Source organism: Dipteris shenzhenensis, chromosome 27, assembly GCF_047967505.1.
Source record: "Dipteris shenzhenensis isolate YYH24624 ecotype China chromosome 27, Dip_SZ_1.0, whole genome shotgun sequence".
Lineage (NCBI taxonomy): Eukaryota > Viridiplantae > Streptophyta > Polypodiopsida > Gleicheniales > Dipteridaceae > Dipteris > Dipteris shenzhenensis.
Genome location: NC_141622.1, coordinates 41969291 through 41994004, shown reverse-complemented (window position 1 = coordinate 41994004; position 24714 = coordinate 41969291). Strand labels below are relative to the sequence as shown.

Genomic DNA, 24714 nt, shown 5'->3' with positions numbered 1-24714 from the left:
ACCTCAAAACCTTGGGGCTGATGTATATAGACCTCCTCTTTAAGATCTGCATTGAGGAAAGCGGTCTTGACATCCATCTGGAACACTGACCAACCATAAAACGCAGCAAGAGAGATGACAGAACGAATGGTGGTCATCTTGGCCACTGGAGCAAAAGTCTCCTCATAATCTATCCTTATGCATACCCCTTGGCAACCAAATGGGCTTTGTATTTCTCAACTGTGCCATCTGAATGGTATTTCACCTTATAAATCCATTTCGTGCCAACCACATTTTTCCCAATGGGCACATCAACCAAGTCCCATGTGGCATTCTTCTCAATGGATTTAATCTCAACATCCATAGCTTTCTGCCATGTCAGATTATGCTAAGCATCCTTGAAGCTCTGAGGCTCATTTTCAGCTTCCATCACTGAGGTCATCAAACCAAAATTGATCTTTTTCTTATTTTTCTGAGTGTTGGCCTTGGTTTTCCCCAAAGTAGGCTGATCCTTAGCATCTTGAATGGTCAACCTTACCCAACGTGGAATAGATTTCTCTGTTGTACCACTCGGAGCTGCATCAACATCTTTAGTGGCCTCACGACATTGATAATGCCTCCAAACATGAGGCTGTCTATTCTCATTAATTGGCTGCAAATCTGAAACATTTGAGGGAGAGCCATCCTCAACATGTCGCAAGCCATCTGAACTATGAGAAGTAGAAGGGGAAGCATCAAGAGACTCCATCTCATCATCCTCAAACTGGATGATGTCCAAAGGGGTGTCATTGTATGGTGGCAAGTCTGCACTAGCGGGCTGCATGCACTCATTCTCAGCAAAGAGAATATCTCTACTGATTATTACCTTCTTGGTAGCGGGATTATAAAGCCTAAATCCCCTGCTTTCAGTGCTATACCCCACGAAAATGCATTTGACACTCTCGTCATCTAGAACCAAAGCATATGCCACTGAGCCAAAAACTCTGAAATGACTAACCTTTGGCTTAAAGCCATAGAAAGCCTCAAATGGAGTCACATTAACCAAAGCTTTGGTAGGGCATCTGCTCTAAATGTAAGTGGTTGTCACAACTGCTTCTTCCCAAAAAGCCTTTGAGACTCTCTTGACTTTCAGCATGCATCTCGTCATCTCCATGAGAGTATGATTCTTCCTCTCAGAGAGTGGATTATGCTGTGGTGTGTAAGAGCATGTCAAGTGATGTTTAATTCCATGCTGCTTCAAAAATCCCTGGAATGCATGTGACATGTACTCTCCCCCTCAATTTGAGTTGAGTGTTCCAATTCTAGAATTGGTTTGGGGTTCTCAGCCATAGCTTTGAACTCCTGAAACCAATAGAACACCTCAGATTTTTCCTTCATGAGAAAAAGCCATGTAAGCCTAGAGAAGTCATCTATAAAGGTCACAAAGTACCTTGCTCTCTATGCGTGGGAATAGTCATGAGGCCACATACATCACTGTGCACTATCTGCAACACTTTGGTTGCCTTGACCCAATTCTTGCCTTGTTTACTAAATGGCAAGCCATGCAATTTGCCAAGTGCACACCCCCCACACACTTCATTTGCGGGTTGCTGCAATTTTGGCATTCCCTGAGTCATATTATTGTTGTACAAGTAGGACAATGCCCTGTGATGGACATGTCCAAACCTCGCATGCCATAAACCAGCCTAGGAAGGGTTTGCTACAACCAATACCTTCTAATCATAAGGTTGAGCATCAAGCTTGTATAAGCCTCTGTCATATGTGCATGTTGCTATAACCTCATACCCTTTCTTTGTATCCTTGATCCTACATTGGTTATCCTAAAATTCGACCAACATATGTCGATCATGGGCAACGTTTGAAACTGAAATCAGATTTTGCCTCAAATCTGAAACATACCAAACATCTCGAATATACTTAACTTGCTGAATAGGAATATGCCCAACTCCGATGATGTCTTGAGAAGCATCATTGGCACACGTAACCTGTCTGCCATGAACAGGTGTGATGCTCTCAAACCACTCCTAGCGAGGAGTCATGTGCTTAGTAGCACCATTGTCGATATACCATATATCACTTGCAACAAGGGAAGCATCCCTTGACTGATTTTCGACATTCAAATCCCCCCTGGCATCCATCTTCTCATTAAATGAAGCAAATAGGCTTGCCGCCCCTACACTCCCCGCCCCCCTCCTCCCCCCCCCCGCCCCCTCCTTCACCCCACCCTTCCTAACCAGCCCCGTTCCTTCCTCTCCCCCGCTCTCCTTCCCCTTCCCCGCCAGCCCCCTCCCTCCCTTCCTATCCCACCCCCTCCTTTCCCTTCTTCTCCCCCGCCCTCTCCCTTCCCGCCCCCTCCCTTCCTAACTTCTCCCCCCCGGGCTCCTCTCCTCCTTCCCTCTCGTGTTCTCCTTCTTCATACGCCCGTGTTCCAGGGCGTCTTGGGCAGCATTTTCACGGACGGAGCTTTTTCAGTGTTTGAATCGGCCCTTTCACTTCGATTGGCGAATGGATCCCCACTCAGCCAATCTTCGTTTTCTCAGATGACGAGTTGCAGCAGCTCAAGAAAGATGTGGAATTAGAAGGCTCCACATCACTTTTCGCCCGCATCTTTGGGTCACACCCTTCCAGATCACAGGCCAGAGACTGGATGCTGGCGGCATTACCAGGAGATCTCACCCCACACCTCAGGGATATTCGACTTCTGGGACGTGGATTCTTCCAAGTGATTTTCGACTCCCATGAGTCCACAACCCTTGTTCTGAAAGCTAATCCCCTGGCTTTGGGTATGAGGAGGATATTTCTTTTACCCTACACCTTGGGCTTCGATCCGATCGAGAAGGATAGGCAAGTCACATCACTGTTTATTAGATTTCTTGGTCTTCCTCACGTCTACTATTGACTACTTGCCACTATCGGAGCCACATTCGGAGTGGTCACTGAGATCCCCACCCTTCCTGGCATACCTTCTTCCTCGGCAGAGGCAGTCAGTGCAGACGGGGTGCCTCATGTTAGGGTCATTGTCTCTGACCCTAACATCTCAGATGACCACATCATGCTTCAGCGTTTAGACGGCTCTCTCTTTCGACAAAGAGTCGAGATTTCAGGTAGATAGGACCAGTGCAGGATTTGCAGGACCCTTGGGCACTTTGCTAGAGACTGCCCAAGGAAGAGAAAAGACCCAAGAGGTCTTCTAGTGCGGCTCCTTCACGTACTACCCCAATTGCACCTCCCCAGCACATTGTACCTCACACTCCAAGATCACCAGGAGCAGCAGGGCGCCCTACTTCCCGCACCCCAGGACCATCAGGGGCAGTAGAGCGCCCAATGCCCGCATCACACCTAGTACCATGGTGGAGAGCTATCAGAGCCGCTGCCTTACCTCAAGAGGAGACCTTTGATCCTGTTCAGACAGACGCCTTCCAGACTCCAGAGGTGGATGTTGCTGCAGCCCCAGACACTACAGTTCCACATCACGAGGAGCCTTTAGATGCACCAGCCCCAGTCACCTTGGTTGCTGACCACGAGGGGACTACACGCACTTCCTCCCCGCAAGCTGTCCCTGCCACAGTCAGGACGACCGAGAAAGTGCAAGCACAGATGAGGACTCCAGATTCCTCTTCAGCCCAACCACAGGCCTCCTCAGCATCCAGCTCCACTTCTGCTGATAGAGGCCTGGCAGGTCCTTCTCCTCCATCTTCCACGAGTGCAGGTCTTCTTCGCACTCCTCACCCAGACTTGCTTATTAGGAACTCTTTTTCGGCACTGGCAGATTCGGCGACTTTCATGGATGATGAGGAGTTTGTGCCCTCCACCTTAGGGGTCCCGGTCATGGGGATTCCTTTTGATATCGCCTCCCCTTCAGCAGGTGTAGGGGTCCTCTCACCTGTTGAGTTTCCTGCGCTCAACAGGAGTGTTTTGACCAAGGGGAAGATGGTCTCCTCTACTAGGTCGGGTAAGCCTTTCCATCCAGCATCCTCCTGTCGATGAGGATAGTCAGCTGGAACATACAGGGCGTAGGCGGAGTTCCACACTGTCACTGTAGGCAACTGATCCGGAATCAGCTTCATCCAGGTGTCACTGGAGGTGCTATTGATATCCTTTTTATCAAGGAACACAAGTTGGATGCCAGTGACTGGACATACCTTCTGGTCGCCTGCTATGGGCACAAGGGGAGGTACTTGCATCTCGGTCTCTCCCTCTATTCTCCCCTTGGTTGCTGGTCATGGTATTATTTCCCCCTCTAGAGCTCAATGGATCATTATTTTGATTGGAGGGGCGTAAGATTGGTCTTCTCAATCCTTATGCTCCCAACAACAGAGGGGAGCGGATCTCCTTTTGAAAGGAGTTACTCTCTTCGGCCCCCATTGCAAATTCTTGGATCATTGGTGGCGATTTCAACATGGTTGAGTTGCCATCAGACAAAAAGGGAGGCAGACAGGGTGGAATTCATTCTTTGGAGAGGGCAGCCTGGGATGCCTTTCTTTTTCAGTACAGTGGCAGGGACACTTGGTTGGATGATGTCTTTCATGTTATGCCACAGTCACTCCTGTATTCTTGGTCGAACAGGACAATACACATGCCCATCCATGCACGTATTGACAGATTTTATGTAGACGATTGGGCACTTGACAGAGAAGGATCTATATACATTTCTACTGGGGTTTCCACCTCAGATCATTTTCCAGTGGTGTTGCAGATCCTTGAGCCTCATCGGAGAGGACGTTCTGCCATAGTGTCTCGCAGCTTGTTGACTCTTCAGATTATTTTGCATCCCTTCTAACTGCAGATCCGGGCACACATGCTATAGATGATGCCAGAGAGGTTATTTGGCAGTGTATCCCTATACTGGTGAAGGATGAGATGTATGTTTCTCTGAATGCACCTTTCAGCAATGCAGAATTCAAGACTGCACTACTTGCCCTTCACAAGGGCAAGTGCCCAGGTTCGGATGGACTTACCCCTTCATTTTTTATTACTTTTTGGGAGCAGATTGGTGATCACATTTCATCAGCCCTGCAGGGCGTGTGGGACTCTGGTGAGATGCCAGACTCACTTACAGATGGTCTCATTCATCTCATCCCAAAGGGGGGTAATAGGAATCTAGTGTCTCAATGGAGACCCATCACTCTATTAGGCACTTTTTACAAGATTCTGACGAAAGCCATTAGTTTGCAGCTACAGGTTTTTCTTCCAAATTTGATTCATGACACGCAGACAGGGTTTGTGCATGGCAAAAGCACATTTGATAATATTTTCTCATTTTGGGAGGCCTCATAATGGGCCATGCAGAGCCGCCAGAGATTGGCCATTCTACTCTTGGACTTTGAGAAAGCTTACGACAGAGTGAACTGGGATTTTTTAGAGGGTACTCTATCTCGCTTTGGTTTTTCAGATGCATGGATTAGAGGAGTACGATTAGAGGAGTATCCTCTCTCTACAAATCAGTCCATAGTCAGGTGCTCATTGGGGGGGTAAGAGGGGACAGATTTCAGATTTCCAGATCATTCCGCCAGCGATGTCCTCTTGCCCCTTTTCTTTTTCTGTTTGTGGCGGAAGCTATGAGTATCTACCTTAGATCTCAAGCTGATATTATGGGCTGAGGCTTCCTATCCGCCGGGAAGAAGAGCTCCTGGATAGTGAGCTGACAGATGACATGGCTATTTTTTTGGATGCCACTCCCACGACACTCACTTCCTTCCGGACAGCCTTGGATTTATTTTGCACGCCTGCAGGTGCACACATTAATTAGCATAAATCCAATGGTTTTTAGATTTGTGATGATGACACCCCGGATTGGGGTAATGATATTGCCTTCACTTGGGTATAGAGGGGCGTCTCCGTCAGATATTTGGGCTGCCAGGTTGGGGTGGGCATCTCTCCCTTACAACAGTTTGCTCCGGTGTTGGAGAGCATCAGAAGAAAGATCCTTTTCTGGAGCTCAGCCAAACTTGACTTGGCTTCCAAGGTGGTGGTGGTTAATCTGGTTCTTCTAGCCACAGCATGGTTTGTATTCTCTTGTAGGTGCCACTCTAGGGATTGTATCACTCAGCTTAAGAGGCCCGTACAAAACTTTTTATGGAGTGGTCTAGATGGCACAACTGATGTTACACCCAGGTGGCTTGGGAGACCTTGATTCTTCCTACAAGAGAAGGGGGTTTGAATATCATCGACCCGGATCTACAATGCAGAGCCTTACTCTAGAAAGTTGTTGTGAGAGGACTTATGCCAGGACAAGAGCCTTGGAAGGATTTCCTTATCAGATGCATACAGTCTCGCACGCCCTCTTCAGGAGAGGATTGGACACACACTATAAGATGGGTTTTCACCACAACCCACCTCAGATCTCCCTCTTCCCCTCTTATGGTTGCTATCCTGAAAGCATGGGCCAGCTTCAGGAGTACACTTCGCAAGATTCCCCCTTCCACCCGTGAAGAGATTGAAAGGCAGCCTATCATGTGGAATGACAGTATTTTGGATGAGCATGGCAGACCACTTGGAGCTTCTCCTTACATGCAGTGGCCAAGATGGGAGAGGGGCCCTCCATCTACCGTGGGAGCATGGAAAGCATTCAAGAAGCTTCCTGTCGACCGACCAGGTTCTTAATCTTAGAGGAAGTGCAGGGAGGGTCCAGCAGATTGATGCAGCCTTGCCCTTGGATTAGGTGGACACAGATGACATGCCTATTACTTGCTCCACCTGGATGGGGGCATTTTCCAGATTGGGAGTTCCATACAGGTGATTTCTTTTCATGACACACATGAGGATGCCTTAGTCTTTGATGTTTCTTCCGGGGGCAAGCTGTCCAGATCCACAGACGATATCTTGTTGGACGTACCGTTTCAGCCAATCAGGATAGTGGGCTTCATGGAGCATGGCTCTCTTTCACAATGGTATTTGGATCCTGACCCGCTTCTCATCGCCTTGGGCTCATGGAGGCTATGGCTCTATGGAGGTGTCCCAATTAAGTTTTTGAAGTGGGACCCTGGAGAATGGGAAAGGATAGATGAAGGGCACCGAGAGAAGAGCATCCCCTTCTTTCGTTACACGGTCAGTAATGCCGCGAAATTCCAGCTCAGCTGTAGGGATTGGAGGCCTACCAGAGCTCCTCATTGGGAGAACTTTCAGATTTCTGCTGACTTGCAGAAAATTTTTTGGTAGAGGCTCTGGAAATCCCACCGGAATAGAAAAATCACTCTCTTCTTTTGGCTTTCTATTCATGGTGGGATAGCAGTGAACCAATGGAGATCCAAGTTCGGAGCTGACCCTTCTTGCCCTCGTTGCCTTTCTACTTTGGAGACAATACAACAATGCCTTTGGGATTGCAAACAGGCGAGAATCATATGGAAGGGGATGGCAAGACTTCTCAGCACTTTTGTTCGCCTACCTTCTACATGACCTGGGAATCAGTGGCTTGGCTCACTCTTTCAGGGACCCAGGTCTTCTTTGAGAGACTTGACTCCTCTTGGGCTCTTCACATCCGACGACACCTTGTGGAGTCGTGCTCTCTAGAGGATGTTCCGGCTACTCTCTTCAAGGCTGCTCATTCCTCGGTTGACTCTCCATGGGAGGTCTTAGCTAGCATTGCAGCATGGCACATTTGGAGAGCCAGATGCACTAAGGCTTTGGAGGGTTCTCAGGTTCACCCTTCTCAGATCTTGGCCAGTACTTAGACAGATGCGGTACACACTCTGATGGCCATTTGGACGACCATGCAGGGATCATCTCAAGCAGCCTCCTCTAGGAGAGTTACTTTTCTCAGAGATTGGAGAGACTCTCCCTTCTTTGATGAGACTTCTACAGGGTTGAGTTGGCATTTTCAGCCTCAGCCTTGGTTTGAGATCCTTGAGATAATTTGTCAAGGTAATGGCCCTTGCCTCATTCTTAACATGATACATGTTTGCCAATCTTTCCCATGTTGCCTATGCATCCTTGCACGACTTGATAGTCGTCATAATATGCCTCTTTACATTTGTGGCAATCAAAAACATTATATATATACCTTTGTAAAACTAGAATAAGTCCAATCATACAAATTTAGATTTTTTGTTGTTCTAAAGATCAAAAATCTACAAAGAATATAAAAGAGAATGAAAGAGAAGAAAAAAGAGGTAAACAAAAACTTTTATGAAAACAAAAGGAAGACATACTTAGCAAGCAAAGCAACACTTATGTCGTCGTCAGTGCCCAAGCATAAGCAGCTATACTGGGTTTCTAAAGACCCGCGGAGTCTCTTGGGCAAACCCGGTGCTTACTAAAATACGTCAAAAACATTGCTTAGACACTGCGGTGGTCAAACTTCTTCTGCTCCTCCGTCAATGCTATGGGACTAGCAAGAGAGACTGTAGCAGACTGCAATATGCATCATGTAGTCTGACCCGAAGAAGCTGTGCTGGATGTAGATCAGCCTGCTGGCCTCACCTCATCCCCACTGACAATATCCCACAAGCCCTTACCAACCAAGATGTTCTTAAGCATGAATGACCACAAGGCATAGTTTGGTCCATCCAGCTTGTCACCCTCGAAGAAATTGCCAAAACTGTCTGAAAGAGTCGACATGATGCAAAATGTAATACCCACAAGCTGCAAATATACCTGCAAAAAGAACTGCAAGTCCCAAAAGTGCAACTGGTTGCAATGTGCCTGCAAATCCCAAACTAATACTGGCTGCAAATGCAAAGTACGACTGGCTGCTCTGAAATACCACTATGCAATGCAATCACTGCAGAAATGGCATCAACCAATCACTGCACTTTGCTGCAATCTGAAGTGCAATCTCAAACTAAAATAGCGCACCCACGAGTGCTCAAATGCATCCAACGGAGCTCAAAGGCATCCACCACTGTAAAGTAACTGCAAATGCGCCCAACAATATAGAGTATCTGTAAATGCACCTGAGAGTGCAAGAGTATGGCATCTGCAAAACAGTCCCGAAGTGATATACACATCTCAAAACACTTTGCAAGCGCGAACCACCGACAAAACAGTCCACTGACTGTGTGGGCAAGCTGGAGATGACAAAGGAGCTGAAGTGAGCTGCTTGGAGCTGAATGAAGCTGTCGAGAGTACTTTTGAACACAATACACGTGTAGGGAAGAGCCTGGAGAAGTATGGAGACGCCTAAAGCTGCTGAACACACCCGGGAGAGGCTGGAGCTGAAAAGAGTCCAGATTTGAGCAGAAAACAACTGCTGGACAACTTTTTTTTTCCTTCTCTAAAACAAGTTTTTGGTGACGAAACGAGGCACCAGACTGAACAGGTTTGTTTGTATGCGGACAGCTCGTCCGTACAACTGTACGGACAAAAAGGTCAAAATATTTTTTACGCCTGAAATGATGCAAGACAGATTTGTTTGTATACGAGCAGCTCAGAAATTTCAAAAAACGTCGAAATCGAACCTCAAAAGGTCAAAAAACAACTGCTGGACCGCTTTTTTTTTCCTTCTCTAAAACAAGTTTTTGGCGACGAAACGAGGCACCAGACTGAACTAGAGAAGGAGCTGAATGCTGAAGCTCCCTCAAACGAAAGCTAGAGAGCTAAATGTGAGAACCAAGAATGCGCATTGGAGCACCAAGCTTGCGGGTGTCTGCAAGCAAGCGCGGAAATGGACTCTAAAGATGGAACCTGGCTCTAACACCAAATGTAGGAACAAAGTAGAGACAGGTTGTGAACACAAGTGAGCAAGAGTGCACACACAAGAAAGCTCCAATAGAAATGTTCAAATGAAACAATACAAGTACTTGGTATATATAGTACCCAAGTACTACTGGTGAACCATAGGGTTGACTTTATACCTACAACACCATATCTTTGTAATGTTTTACACTTAAAAGGTCAACCTAGTATATGAGATCACATACATGATATGTAATCCATACAAGATGCTTTTCCGTATAAAAACTTCATCTAACACCAATAACACATAGCCAAGAACCAATCCCGTGTGTGCATAGGTCGAAGGGATCATCAAGGCCTATGGTGCCCCATCAATAGCATCCAAATACTCTCATAGTCCTTCTCAAGGGGGACTCCAAAGAGAAGACAAGCAAAAAAAAAGTGTTTTGCTCCCACAATATAAGTATGCAACAAGATATCGCAAACACGCAACCATCGAGAGTTGCAACTTTTGCACAAGATTGGTTCCCGCATAGGCAAACTTTTGCAAAAGATTATGATATTCAACTTGATTCCAATAGCACTTATAAAATAAAGAATGAAGTAAGACCTTGCACCAAACACTCAGCCTTAGGCAAGGGGAAAAACATAGGGGGGAGAAGGCCTATGATGCACCACTCACTAGCATCCAAATACTCCAAATATTCTCGTAGTCCTACTCAAGGGGGACTCCAAAGGACAATACAAGCAAAAAAACGAAGTGTTTTGCTCCCACATAGAAGTATGGAAAGGGATATTAAATACACAAAACCATCAACAGTTACAACTTTTGCACAAGATTGGTGCCCAGATAGGCAAACTTTTGCAAAATATTGATTCCGATAGCACTACTAAAAAAAGAATGAAGTAAAACCTTGCACCTATACTCAGCCTCAGGCAAGGGGAACAACATGGGGAGAAGAGGAAGGGGAAGAAGCACAAAGAAAGAAAGAAAGAAAAGGTCATAAAACCAAAAAGTTTATAAGAAAAAACCCTGCTAACATGTGGTGGTCATCACGTTTAGTGTCTACATCTCCCCTCTGTAACTGGTATCAAAGCCACTCCTGAGAGCTCCACCATTTCTTCACGTTCTCACTTTTTGTTTTTTTTCCCCCCAAAAAACGAGCCTTCCACATTGCATTTTGGCTTGCAACTCATCATGTACCTTATATTAGATTTGTCCAAGCTGGTCTTATGAGAGTCCACAGGCTTTTAGTGGGTTGATTTAAAGGCTACTAGAGTGCCTACCAAACTGTGTTCAGACATTTCTTGCCAAGTTTGTTCCATTTTGATTTCATGAAACCATCTTCTTTTGCCCAAAGGCAGAAAGGGAAACTATCTCAGTTTCTAAACAACACGTACACATCATAGATCGCTGGTATTCTTTCCAAATGAATCAATGAGCTCTACAAAATTTAAAATCTTCAAACTAAAATGATTTCCCTAAAAACAATGCAAACAAGACCAACGTGTTTTCCCAAGTGGGAGAACTGAAGATTGTATGCTACAAAAGCAAACTTGACAACAAAGCGTACGGCAGAAGTCAACAGTTGAAGCAAGCGAACAGAGGCTCCTGCGAATGCTCCCACCCCTCCCCCGCTCCCGTCTACCCCCCCTCGCGTTGCGCGGCCCCCTCTCCCCTCCCCCTCCTCTCTCTCCGCTGCCTCCCAGCTCGCAGCCGCCGCCACACCTCCTCCGTCCCCCTCTCCTCCTTCTCCGCCCGCCATCCCCCCCCCTCTCCTTCCTTCTCCGCCCCTCCTCCATCCTCTCCTCGCCTCCCCCCCCCTTGCGTTGCGCTCCCACCCCCCTGCCCCTTCCTCCCCTTCCCCACTGTTGCGCAACGCTGCCACCCCCCCCTTCCCCTCCCTCCTCTCCTTTCTTCCCCGCCCCCCCTCGCGCTGCGCTGCCACACCCTCCCCTCTCCTCCCTCCTCTTCCCCGCCCTGCGTTGCGCTACCCCCCCCTCCCTCCTCCTTTCCTTCCCCCTTCGCCATTCGCTCCCCACTCCACCACCTCTCCTCCCCCCGCTTCCCTGTACTTCTCCATCCCTCCCTCTTTCCTCCCCCGCCTCCGTCCCACTCCCCCCTCCCTCGCCTCTGCCATTTCCTTTCCCCCGCCTTTGGAGCTTTCACACTTTGTCAGTGCGGTATGGCGGCCGTGAGCCCGGAACCGGTGGCCCAAACGGACCCCCCCCTCCATCAGCCTACCGCATAACACTGACAGAGCATCAGGTCTCGTTGGTGAAGCAAGCCGCCACTGACTTCTCCCAGACGTCCGTTTATGGGAGAGTCATTGGCTACGCCCTTTCACGAGCAGACATCAAGGACTGGTTGCAGTCCACCCTCTACCTTGAGGACAGCCACATTGAGGAGGTCGCACTCATGGGACGTGGTATCTTCTAGCTCAAGCTCTCCTCAGCACAAGCTACGAGCGATATGGTCAGACGGTCCCCTACTTCTGTGGGTGGGAAGATCATCCTTATGCTCCCATGGTATAGGGCTTTCAGTGTAGCGGACTTCGATGCCCGCTTCCGCATTCCTCGCCATCCAGTTACCCTTATTTTCCCAGGCCTCGCAACAGAGCTTCGCCCGATCATCAAGGACCTAGGGGTGCACTTTGGCTGGCTCATGCAGGACACCTTCGTTGATGCGGCCCAAGGGGTGCCACGTGTCAAAGTGGCAGTCCTAGATCCGCAGAGTATCCCCTCGGAGTTCAAGATTGAGACGGACACAGGGTGGTGACGCAGCGCATTATGGCCACCGATCGCCCAGATCAGTGTTTGAGATGCCACGGCTTCGGGCACCAGGCGCGCTCCTGCCCTCGCTTCACGAGGACAGAACCTCAGATGGCCCCCATCCTGGCAACTCAAGATCCCCCCCCGCCAGGCATCGACACCCCCTCCCGAAGGGAAAGGCTAAACTGAGGTCAAAAGAAAACGTAAAGGAAACAAAACAGGACCAAAAAAAGCCTTCCCATCTATAGCAAGAGACCCCTATGGTCACCAATCAGCAGCAGCCCGGTAAGGGGAAGGAGAAAGGGAAGGAGAAGATCAGCAACAGCCCGGTAAGGGGAAGGAGAAAGGTAAGGTATGGGGTGTCCGTCCTTGCCTCCCATGATGGTCCTAGCTATTCCTTCACTATCACCAGTGACGGAATGAGCAATGGACGAATGAAAATGTTTGGGAGACGATTCAAGATCAATCCCAAGAGCAGGTGCACGACTCGATCGGTAGCAGAGCAGCGGAGCTTCTTCAGCAACAGTGGAAGGAGGGTGACGTTCGTCTGAGATGGCGCCGCAGCACCAAACGATCCCGCCTTTTGCTCATCATTCGACCGCCTCTGGAGTGGATCTACGCGGAAGGGCTCCGCCCTTTGAGGACCTCAGAGGTAGCGGGCTTCTACAGTATTTCCCTGACGGAGGCTTCGAGTTGATTAGAGGGAGCTTACCACCATGGGACGAAGGACCTCTCCCCTCTGTTGAAGGTTTTAGAGGATGGGTCCGATAATCCGGCCTCTCCTTCGAAACCCTCACAGAAGCGCCTCCGTCTGCACACTAACATCCTCCGACCACCTCGACATCAACTGCAAGCAGACAACTGTTTGTGGCCCATCTCCCCTCTTCATGAGTATACGCATTATCTCTTGGAACCCCAACGGGTTCCACTCATCAGGAACCCGCGGCCCCAGGAAGATGGTGCTCAGACAGGAGCTCCAGCCAACCTTGGTGAGAAGGGTAGATGTGCTCCTATTGCAGGAACACAGGCTTTCGGCTTCTCAGACCAGTAAGTGTGGGAAGGTCCTCACAGGACGCTCCCACACCTACTGGGAACCTTCGATTGGCGAGCAGGGGAGGAGCGGGGGTGTCTGTACCTCCATCGACGCTTCTCTAGTTCAGCATGTGTGTGGTTTTGGCACCTTGATCCCAAGACGAGCGCTTTGGGTGGGCTTAAATATTGAGGGATCCCACATCGGCATCCTCAATATCTATGCCCCGACCGACCTCAAACGAAGAGCCGCTTTCTGGAGCTCTTTGATAGACTTATTGCCAGAGATGGATTCTTGGATTGTAGGAGGGGACTTCAAAAACCTTGAGACTTTAGAGGATCAGCAGGGACGGGGCCCAGAGTTCCTCGGTATAGCTCAGGCGGAGCAGGCGGATTGAGACTCCTTGTTCGCTGTGGGAGGTCGGGACAGTTGAAGGGAGCCTTCCTTTTGCAGATGGACAGGGAGTCTGAACTTCTCTTGGGGTTACAGGAGGAAGGGAGGCAGACTTCTGGAGCGGTTGGACCGTTTCTATGTCAGCGATTGGGCGCTTGGCAGAGCTGAAGAGTCAGGAGTGGTTCCAGGGACGACCCTCTCTAACCATGCCCCAGTCATCCTAGTCCTCGACTCAGCCTCTCACTCCTTACCTCCACGCTCGTGCCGGATCCCAGACTCCATCTACTCCAGAGCAGCGGTTCGCAGCAGGATAGTGGACCTGTGGGAGCAGGATTGGGACCCCATGGGGGATATGGCAACTCAGGTAGCTCAGGTTCTTGCCGAGTCTAGTCTCATCTGTCAGCAGGAGGCGATTCAGGTCAAGCAACAGTGGTGGGTGAAGGAGAGGGGTCTCAGACGAGATCTTCTCTCGATACAGCAGATGCAGCAGTCTTCTCCAGGCTCTGAGGAGCTCAGACGACAGGAGGTTAGAGCCCAAGCCATGCTAGAGGAGATCACCCAGCGACGCTCAGAGTTCTCGTTTCATGCTTCCAAGTCCTTTTGGGCTAGGAAAGGCGACAAGATGTGCAGAGAGTTCTTCAGGACTCATGGCCAGAGATCAGCAGGGGAACAGCATCGATCTCTTAGAGCGCAGGATGGTAGTGTCAAGACAGATCCAGACGAGGTCCGGGACTTGGCAACAAAGTTCTACAGATCCCTGTTCCAGCAAGAGCCCCCAGACCCTCGTGCCCGCCGATGCAAGGAGGAGGTGTGGAGGTATACACCGTCGCTCGTGCAGCCTAGCATGAGTGAAACCCTTCTCGCTCCTTTCACCATGACAGAGATGCAGGATGCGGTGAGCGCTATTGATGGGCAGAAATGCCCAGGTGAGGATGGGCTCTCTAGAGCTTTCTTCACCACCTTCTGGGAGCAGGTCCACCAGCCCTTGCTCGCAGCCTTCCAGCATATCTTCTCCAGTGGACAGATGCCAGAGAGCCTTGCGACAGGCTTGATTTGTCTCATCCCCAAAGGGGGGGACCGTCAGGAGATCAGACAGTGGCGCCCTATCACCCTCCTCCCGACTGCCTATAAAATCCTCGCCAAGATGATCAGTAGCCGCATCCGCCCCCTGCTACATGACTTGATCCATGACACCCAAACTGGTTTTGTCCAAGATCACAGCATTTTGGACAACATTTTCACATTCTCAGAGGCGACGGAGTGGGCCCAGCATAGTGGCCAGCACCTTGCCATACTCCTCCTTGACTTTGAGAAGGCGTACGACAAGGTAGACTCGTCCTTCTTGGAAGGTACACTCTCGGTTCGGTTTTCCGAACGAGTGGATCAGAGGTATTGCTAGTCTCTACAGATCGGCCTCCAGCCGGGTCATCATCAACGGCAAGATGGGGGAGAGATTCACCCTCGAGCGCTCGGTGCGTCAGGGCTGCCCGCTTGCGCCCTACCTCTTCCTATTTTTTGCGGAGGCCATGACTCACTTCCTACGAGCCCGTACCACTGGTCTTCGAGGCATGAGCCTTCCTATTTGGGACGATGCAGAACTTCTGGACTCCGAGTATGCAGACGACACGGCCCTGTATGTGCAAGATTATATCAAGTCAATGGGGCGAGAGAGACTGTCTTTAGAGGTTTTTTGCCTAGCCACTGGGGCGAAAATCAACTGGCATAAGTCAGTTGGTTTTCTTAAGGATCCGGGAGCCAGCTCACAGTGAGGTATTTTCCTTGGGTTTTGCTGGATCCCTAGAGGACAGACGACACGTTACCTGGGATTCCAGGTAGGTCTGGATATCACGCCGGCTTAGCAGTTCTTACCGGTCCTAGTCTCCATACGACAGAAGCTAGCCTTCTGGAGCACGGCTCGGCTATCTTTGGTAGGCAGGGCCCTTGTGGTCAATCAGGTCCTTGCCACCGCTTGGTACGTGGCATCTTGCTGGTGTTTCTCGAGATCGTGTGAAGCCCAGCTGAGGAGACTGGTGCGGAACTTTCTTTGATCTGGCTCAGATGGTTCCGGCACCACCAGAGCCCGGGTCGCCTGGCAAACGGTCATTCTCCCCTAGACACAGGGCGGTCTTGGCATCATAGATCCAAAACTGCAGAGTCAGGCTTTACTTGGCAAGTTAGTCATCCGCGGTCTGACCCCAGGAGGGCAGACGTGGAAGCTCCTGCTTCAGCATGGTCTCAACGCGTGTATCCCCCAGAGAGGGGGTGATTGGCAGCCGCCTATCCGGTGGATTTTCACTTCAGCCCCACTGACTCAACCCCATTCCCCCTTCCTCCGCGGCCTCGTCTCGGTCTGGAGGAAGTTGCGGCACAGCCTCTCTCAAGTTCCCCCCAGCTGCCGAGAGGAGATAGACAGATAGCCCTTGATCTGGAGCAGCCAGGTGACAGATGATACAGGTCGCCAGCTTGGAGAGAGATCCCATATCCCATGGGCGCTCTGGGCACGTGGGCCTGCGCGCTCGCTCCGGGTTTGGAGGGACGTCTATAGCCAGTTGAGCCCATACGAGCTGGCAGCAGCAGTAGGTACGGCACGTGGGATCCATGCTCGGCTGGAGGATTCCCATGATCACCAGACAGCTCCTCTCGGGAGATGGCATTCCTTTGGTGGTTGCAGGTCTTTTCTCGGACTCCTCGATTCACTTCTTCTCCGTCCCCGATGGAAGCCGTCTCCAGAGCAGAGAGGCCGTGATCGACCCCCAGCTTCCCTGGCAACGCCTTCGCATCATAGGGCTGCAAGGGAAAGCGTGGCATATAGACCCCCTGATTGTTTAGGACCAGGATTGGAGACTCTGGATTTGGGAGGGTCGCTCCTTGATAGAGGTGGAGTGGGACCCAGGGGAGTGGCACTGGCCACCACTGGAGACCTCAGAGAACCCTACCCCCTTCTTCTCATACAGTGCGCGTACCGGTAGGCGTGCTCTTAGGGCTCTCCAGCGCAGGCTACCCACCCAAGCACATAGTTGGTATGCCCAAGGGATATCTCTGGTTTTTCTTCGTACATTTTGGAAGACTCTTTGGGCAAGTTGGCGGCCGAGGAAGATCTCTTATTTTCTTTGGATGGTGGTCCACAAGGGGCTACCAGTTGGGAGATGGCTGAGGCAGATGGGGCAGGAGGGGCACTGCCAGATGTGTTTTCAAGAGTCGTCGTCCCTGAAGCACTGCCTTTGGAGCTGCTCGCATGCTCAGACAGTGTGGAAGGGAGTCATGGGGATCTTAGCGAGGGCTGCACCCGAGCTAGGCTCGGTCACTTGGGGAGCCATTTGCTGGTGCAGCACCGAGATGGGACATCACTTGGCTTATGAGTTCTCCCGGCAGGATCCAGTTTTCTTCATCACGCAGGCCACCTAGGCATACATGGACAGCTTCCCTTGGCATCTGACAGAGACAGATGCAGGAGCGATGACTCAGCACCCAGTTTGGGAGATCATAGGGAGTATTGTAGGCTGGCATATCTGGACTTCCAGATGTGCGCAGACCCTAGGAGATCAGGTTTCCTATGCTACCCAGACCCTAGTGGACATCTAGAGCACGATCATTCACACGCTCAAGGGTCAGTGGGATCAGATTCAGGGGGAGACCCGGGCAGGGAAGGAGAAGCGACGGCGCTTCCTTCGCGACTCGGACCATCAAGAGCTGTTCTTCCAGCACTCTGCTCAGAGTCTTCAGTGGCATTACTCCCCCCCACCGTGGCTGTTTGTCCACACTCCGATGATTATGCCCTGAGAGGCTTGTAATTATTATTTTGTTACCACGGGCTGTATCCGTTTTGTGATTACAGCCCGTTGGCCTTTAGGCCCTCTTGTACTCTCGTTTTCAAGCAATATAACTAGCACTACTTTTTGCGCAAAAAAAAAAAAAAGCAAACTTGACTTCATTGCTTGGTCCACAAGCTAAACGGTGACATAGAGTTACAATTCAAAAAGTAATGTCCACACCCAGTTCATTCCTCTCATGGATAATTCTCAAATTATCAATCATTTACTAGAGCAATTCTTAAATTATGAGAAGTTTGCCATTGATCATTCATCCCATGCGTCTCACTGTTTATACCACCAGTAACACCAAGCCTTTTCTTGTGAACATGTTAACTGAGTTATGACTATTGACACCAATTTAGCTGCCAAATCATGCTACCATGCTGCCACCTCAAGACCTCATTCTATATTTGTATCATCATAGTTGTAATAAATTTATAAACAAAAACACACACAGAAACAAATAACTTTCATTCCTTTGAACTCTCTGGATCAATTGACTTGGATAAGCTATAGAGCAGCTGCTCCCAATTCCTGGAATCGAAACAGCTTTGATCAAGGGCCTTATAAACAAAATGATTTTAACAACCTCAAGACATCCCCATATATTTGTCTCATCATAGTTGTAATAATTTATGGCGCGAACACAAACAAAAAAAAACCTTCCATTCCTTTGAACTTCGTGGATCAATTGACTTGGATAAGAAATAGATAAGGTGTTCCCAATTTCTGGAATTTGAACAGCTTCGATCAAGGGCCCTACAAAAAAAAGGATTGCCACTGCAATATAAAGTGATCCGGAATGTCTACCTGTTTTGAAGGGAGGAAGATTCAAGACCAGATCGCTTGCATCATTAAGATGTCGCCGTACAACATTATGGGCTAGATCATCATCCTCCTCATCTTCAAAATCATCGACCAAATCATCAACAGACAGCTGTTTTGATGGCGTTGAGATTAAGGAAATAGATCTTGGCAGTATCCCCTTATGAGGTGGAGTTGCAACCATAATAGAAGGTGGCACACGTGAAGGCGGGGGGCCAGACAAATCTGTATTTGTGACAAGAAAAAAGGTTTGACCTAATCCTGAGCCAGCCTGCAATCAAATCAACAATCAGAACCAAAACATCAAACCTTTGGGCTCAAACACATATGCAGAACAACAATATCTTTAGCCAGCCAAGACTTAAACAGAAACAATCCAGATCCTTCAAACAGAGCCTACTTCAAATAATCAATTTACTTTCTCAACAAGTCGCCACACTTCTCCTACTAGATTCTCTGACATAGCATCAAACCATACAGTAAACCTTGTTTCAAGTACATCTAAGGTAGAGCAAGAGCATGTAGCCAAAATGACAGAAAAGCTCGAGTAGAATGGATCTGCTATCATTATTCTGTATCACAAAATGCACATGTTATAATCACTAAACAAAGGTCCTTGCTGAAGATAGATAAATTATCAGGCTACGTAACATGTTCCCCAAACAATGCAACACCAGGAATTGAAACCCGAGGCTTGCAAATGTCACAGAAGGAGAGGGATAGCAAGGGTAGAAGAAGCACAATAGATTAATGTATGAACTGTGAAACAGAAATTTCAAAAGCCAAGGTACAACAATCCCTCATGCACAAAATTGCTTGTAAATGTCAGTTTCTTGAAACATGTCCTCGAAGCAGAACAAGTATGGTTAACTCCTGTACCTAAATACAGCTGTGTGTTTTGAAATTCCGCGCGCCGGCGGGGGAATCTCTCTCTCTCTCACACACACACACTTACCCCATCCTACTTCTTGCACTTTTCACAGCCAACGGTGTCGAACATGCAGCTTTGAAGCTTAATGATGGCAGAACGAAGGATCATGAGGGACTATGTACTGAATTCATTGCATATGGAATAAATACTATGGCCCCGATATTAGCAAAGCTTTTAATGAGGCGGTTTGCACCAATTTCCCTAAACCTGGACCATCACTCCCATTCACAAGGCAGGGATCCCGTGGACCCCGGAAAACTACAGAACAACTATGATTGGGCATGTTATGTCCAAAAATCTATGCATTAGTGCTCAGCACAGAGGTTCTCAGGCTTGTAGAGCTCCACGGACAAGGCTGAGGAACATGCAAACTTCCAGGCCGATCACGCAACTCTAGATCACATACTCATACTCAGAGGTGTCATTGAGGAGGTCAAAGCACAAAGATGGAGGGTTTATTGCTGCTTTGTAGATTTCTACAAAACTATTGACACAGTGCCAAGGGCTCGCTTATTAGACACAATTGCAAGAGCTAACGTATGGTCAGGAGATCGTTCAAGCCATCATGGCATTCTATGAGAGGATCTCAATGAGAGTGCTCTCAACGGAAGCAAGAACGGAAGAGGGAGAGAGAGCGAGAGAGAGAGACAAAGAGCCACACAAGTTTTGGTGGGTGCAGAACCACCCTAATCTTCTTTTTCATTCATTTATATATGTGTTTGAGTATTGTACATAACTGGGGTTAAGGCACAGTGACCTTTAACCCCACAACCTCCCACTTAAAGGACAATGTGCCTTTAAGGGAGAACAACCAGTGAGCATACTATCCAATGCCCATCAATACACGACAATACTCAAACCGCTGACTAGGTAGACTCTTCGTCAGCATATCTGCAGGGTTATCATCTGTATGAACCTTGACAAGCTCTATGCGCTTGTCCTCAAGTACCTCCCTGATGAAATGATACCTGACCTCAATGTGTTTGGTCTTTGCATGAAAGACCGGACTCCGTGCTAGCTGAATAGCACTCATGGAATCACTATGCAATGTTGGTACACCTGTATGAATCCCCAAATCTCCCACTAGCCGATCAAGCCATATAGCCTCCTTGCAACCCTCTGTGGCTGCAACATACTCAGCCTCTGTGGTAGACAAAGCAATGCACTTCTGTGCACGAGACATCCACGACACTGCACCACCTGCAAAGGTGAACACATAACCGGAAGTGGATCTCCTACTATCCACATGCCCTGCATAGTCTGAATCTGTGTACCCAAGTACACGCATGTCTCCTTTACCAAAGCAAATGCACATCTCCTTGGTACCCTTCATGTACCTCATGATGCACTTAACTGCCTCCCAATGCCTCTTTCCTGGATTAGCCATATACCGGCTAACAACTCCCACTGCAAATGCAATGTCTGGTCTAGTAGCTATCATAGCATACATAAGACTCCCAACTGCTGATGCATAAGGAACCTTGGTCATTATGGCCCTCTCCTCATCTGATTTGGGACTATCTGTATGACTCAGTTTCACATATGGAGGCAATGGAGTACTCACTGCCTTCCCCCCCTCCATATTGAAACGCTGTAATACTTTTGTAACATACTCTTTTTGTGAAAGCCAAAGGAGTTTCCTACTCCGATCACGCGTGATGCGCATACCAAGAATATGACCTGCAAATCCCAAATCCTTCATATCAAAGGCCTCATGCAACTTGGCCTTTAATGCATCTAGCTCATAAGTATTCTTGCTAGCCAATAGCATATCATCCACATATAGTGCCAGGATTATCAGGCTACCATCCTTAGCCCTTTTAGTGTAGAGGCAGTGATCAATTTCACTCCTTCTAAAACCCTGGGACCGAATGAAAGCATCAAACTTCTGATACCATTCTCTAGGTGCTTGCTTAAGACCATAGAGACTCTTCTTCAGCTTGCAAACTAAATGCTCTTTGCCCTTTTCTTCAAAGCCTTCCGGCTGCACCATGTAAATTTCCTCATGCAAATCCCCATGCAAGAAAGCTGTCTTGACATCCATCTGCATAAGCTCCATATCCTCTGATGCCACTAGTCCAAGCATGCATCTAAGTGTGGTCATCTTCACAACCGGAGAGAATATCTCATCAAAGTCCACACCCTTCTCTTGCTTGAACCCTTTAGCAACCAAACGGGCCTTGTACCTAGGCACATCATCACCTGTGACCTTCATTTTGTAGACCCATTTACATGGCAATGCTTTCTTTCCATGTGGCAAAGAAACCAAGTCCCAAGTCTTATTCTTCATAAGTGAACTCATCTCTGATTGCATAGCATACTCCCACTTGCGTTGATCCTCACGCATCATAGCCTCTCTATAGCAAGAAAGCTCCCCGCAATCAGTAAGCATCACATAGTCTACCCCTGGAACAAACCTATCAGGCGGTCTAGACACTCTAGATGATCTTCTCAAGGGCATTTCAGCTTGCTGTCCCACTTGCATATCAACCACATTTGGCTCATCATTTCCACCAATAGATGATCCATCATCTACCCTTGATTGTATACCTGTGGGAGTACTTGGTTGTACCATTTCTTGCACATTTGGTGCATGGACAGCTTGCTGTCTATCAACATATGCAGGTGGATTCACATCGTGGAAAGTGATTCTCCTCATTTCCACATCCCTCATGGGTGCCTTATGCATCTTCTTCTCATTGAAGACCACATCATGGCTGCGTATGATCTTCTTTGCTTCTGGATCCCAGAGACGATAGCCCATCTCTCCACTTTCACCATAACCTAGAAAGATGCATTTCCTAGACTTAGGATCTAGCTTCTTTCGAAGCTCTTTTGGCACATGTGCATATGCCTCACACCCAAATATACGCAAATGAGAGTAAGAGGGCTTCTTTCCACTCCATGCCTCTTCAGTAATACCACCATCCAAACTCTTACTAGGTGATCTATTGATCACATGCACTGCAGTCTTCATTGCCTCAGCCCAAAAACCACCAGAAAGACTTGCATTGGAAAGCATGCATTGCAACCTTTCTTGAATGGTACGATTCATCTTTTCTGCAACTGGATTTTGCTCTGGAGTACGAGGGGATGTGAGCTCCCTCCTAATCCCACGTGTATCACAGAAATGCTGAAAGTCATGAGAGAGATACTCTCCACCATTGTCAGTCCGTAGGCATTTAAGCGTTCTAGCTGACTGATTCTCAACCAAGGCCAGCCATTTCTGAAATACCTGGAACACATCACTCTTCCGAGCTATAGCATAAGCCCACACTTTCCTAGTTGCATCATCAATGAATGTCACATAGTATTCAGCCCCGCCTAATGACCGTTCGTGTAGGTATGGGACCACATACGTCTGAATGCACCAAATCAAGCACTTCAAACTCTTTCTTTCCCCTTCTTTTATGGGCTGATGTAGTCTGCTTCCCATAGAGACAATGCTCACAAAATTCAAAATCAGAGAAACTCAAATGCGGTACATAACCCAAACGGCATAAGAGTTTCATTCCATTCTGGCTCATGTGCCCCAACCTGCAATGCCACAAAGAAGTACTTGGCTGCTCGGTTATTGCAACAACATGATCAAATACCCCTGATACATGTAAGGGATACAAAGTCCCACACTTGGCACCCCTGGCCAAAAGCATAGAGCCCTTTTGAATTTTCCAACTTTGAAAGCCAAAAGTGGTGTGAAAACCAGCATCATCTAGCTGACCCACTGAAATAAGACTCTTGGTCAGCTTAGGCACATGTCTCACATGTTTCAAAACAAATGCAGACCCATTTGCAAAAGAAAACTTTATGTCACCTACTCCCACTATGTCACATGCATAGTCATTTCCAAGATGCACACAACCTGTCTTTCCACTATCATAAGTGGAGAACCATTCCCTATGGGGAGTAACATGGAATGAAGCACCAGAATCCAAAATCCAATCCTGGGAATATGCATCATCTGAAGTGGTAAGCAACTCTGCAGATAAACTAGACATGAAGAGAACATCATTGTCACTATCACGTGTGACTGCATTGATCTCCTCGATCTTCACTTTTCCTTTGTCCTCCCTTGGACTCTCTTCCTTTTGATTTGCACCCCAATTTGCATTCTTTTTCTTATCCTTTTGCTCTCTTTTCAGCTTGTAGCAATCCTTTTTCATATGGCCCTTCTTGCCACAATGGTAACACTCAATGTTCCGTGCCCTGGATTTGCTACGAGACTTCCCTCTTTCTTGGGACTTCCCCCTGAACTGTGATCTGCCCCTTTGCACATTTAAGGCTGCATCCTGCTTGTTGCCATCCATAGACTTCCGTCTAATCTCCTCGGCCAACAAGCTACCCACAACATCATCAAATTTCAGTACTCCACCAGGTGCAGAGTTACTGACAGCTGTACGGAAGGTATCCCATGAGGATGGCAATGAACATAAGAGAAATATTGCCTTAGTCTCCGCATCAAAATTCATTTTCTGAGCCTGAAGCTGGCTGAAAATAATATTGAATTCATTCAAGTGAGAAGCAATGGAGACCCCTTCCTTCATCTGCAGCTCAAACAACCTCTTCATGAGGTAAACTTTATTAGAGGCAATTTCCTTTTCATAAGTGGCACACAATTTCTTCCACAAATCTTCCGTAGTCTGCTCATTTACTACTGTGAAATAAACTGACTCTGAAAGATGAAGTCTAATAGTAGACTTTGCTAATGCATCCAACTCATTCCAATCATCCTCAGACATATTTGCAGGCTTAGCTTCAATACCTGCCAAGGGTTTAATCTGCTTCTTTTGAATAAGCACATCCCTTATCTGTTCTTTCCACAAAGAAAAGTTTGTCCCATCAAACTTTTTAATGCTGAAAAACTCCTTTTCAGGCATGGAAGAGGATGCCATGATGCAAATAAAGCAAAATCCCAAATGCTAGTGCCTGCAAGAGAGAATCACACCAAATACCAGGTGCACCCAAATGTGTATGCCACAATAGAGTGAAATATCACCAAAATTCAAAACTCAAAGCATCTGACTCATGTGCATATACTATGCATCCATATGAGCAAATCTGGCCCAAAAGAAAATGCCAATAAGTGCCAAATGACTCAAGCATAAACACTGTCCACTGGCATATGCATCAATAATGTCTCATCCAAGAGAGCATAGCACTATCAGTGCATCACCTGCAATGTTTCAAAGCTATCCCTCATCATAAAATAGCATCCATGTGCAAAGCGTCCATAAAAAATAGCATCCCACAAGGCAATTTGGGCCTATCAGCGCATCCAACAAGGACCGCAATGCATCCAAATGGCCTATAAATCATCCACTGCAACCCAATGCATACCACGAATGAGCGCACACTGCTCA

At 48.0% G+C, this 24714-nt stretch overlaps 1 protein-coding gene across 4 annotated transcripts in view; it reads right to left on the bottom strand.

Annotated features, from left to right (window-relative positions):
- The window catches only part of LOC147884317 (plant/protein (DUF810)), a 219391-nt gene that overhangs the window by 123748 nt on the left and 70929 nt on the right, over window positions 1-24714 (bottom strand). For all 4 annotated transcript variants that reach the window (XR_015543641.1, XM_087398323.1, XM_087398321.1 and 1 more), the window contains exon 4: window positions 18409-18694. Coding sequence is in view for 3 of the 4 variants with exons in the window: in XM_087398323.1 (XP_087254449.1) it covers window positions 18409-18694 (286 nt within the window). In the remaining variant the exon portion in view is untranslated. The remainder of the gene's footprint in view (window positions 1-18408; window positions 18695-24714) is intronic.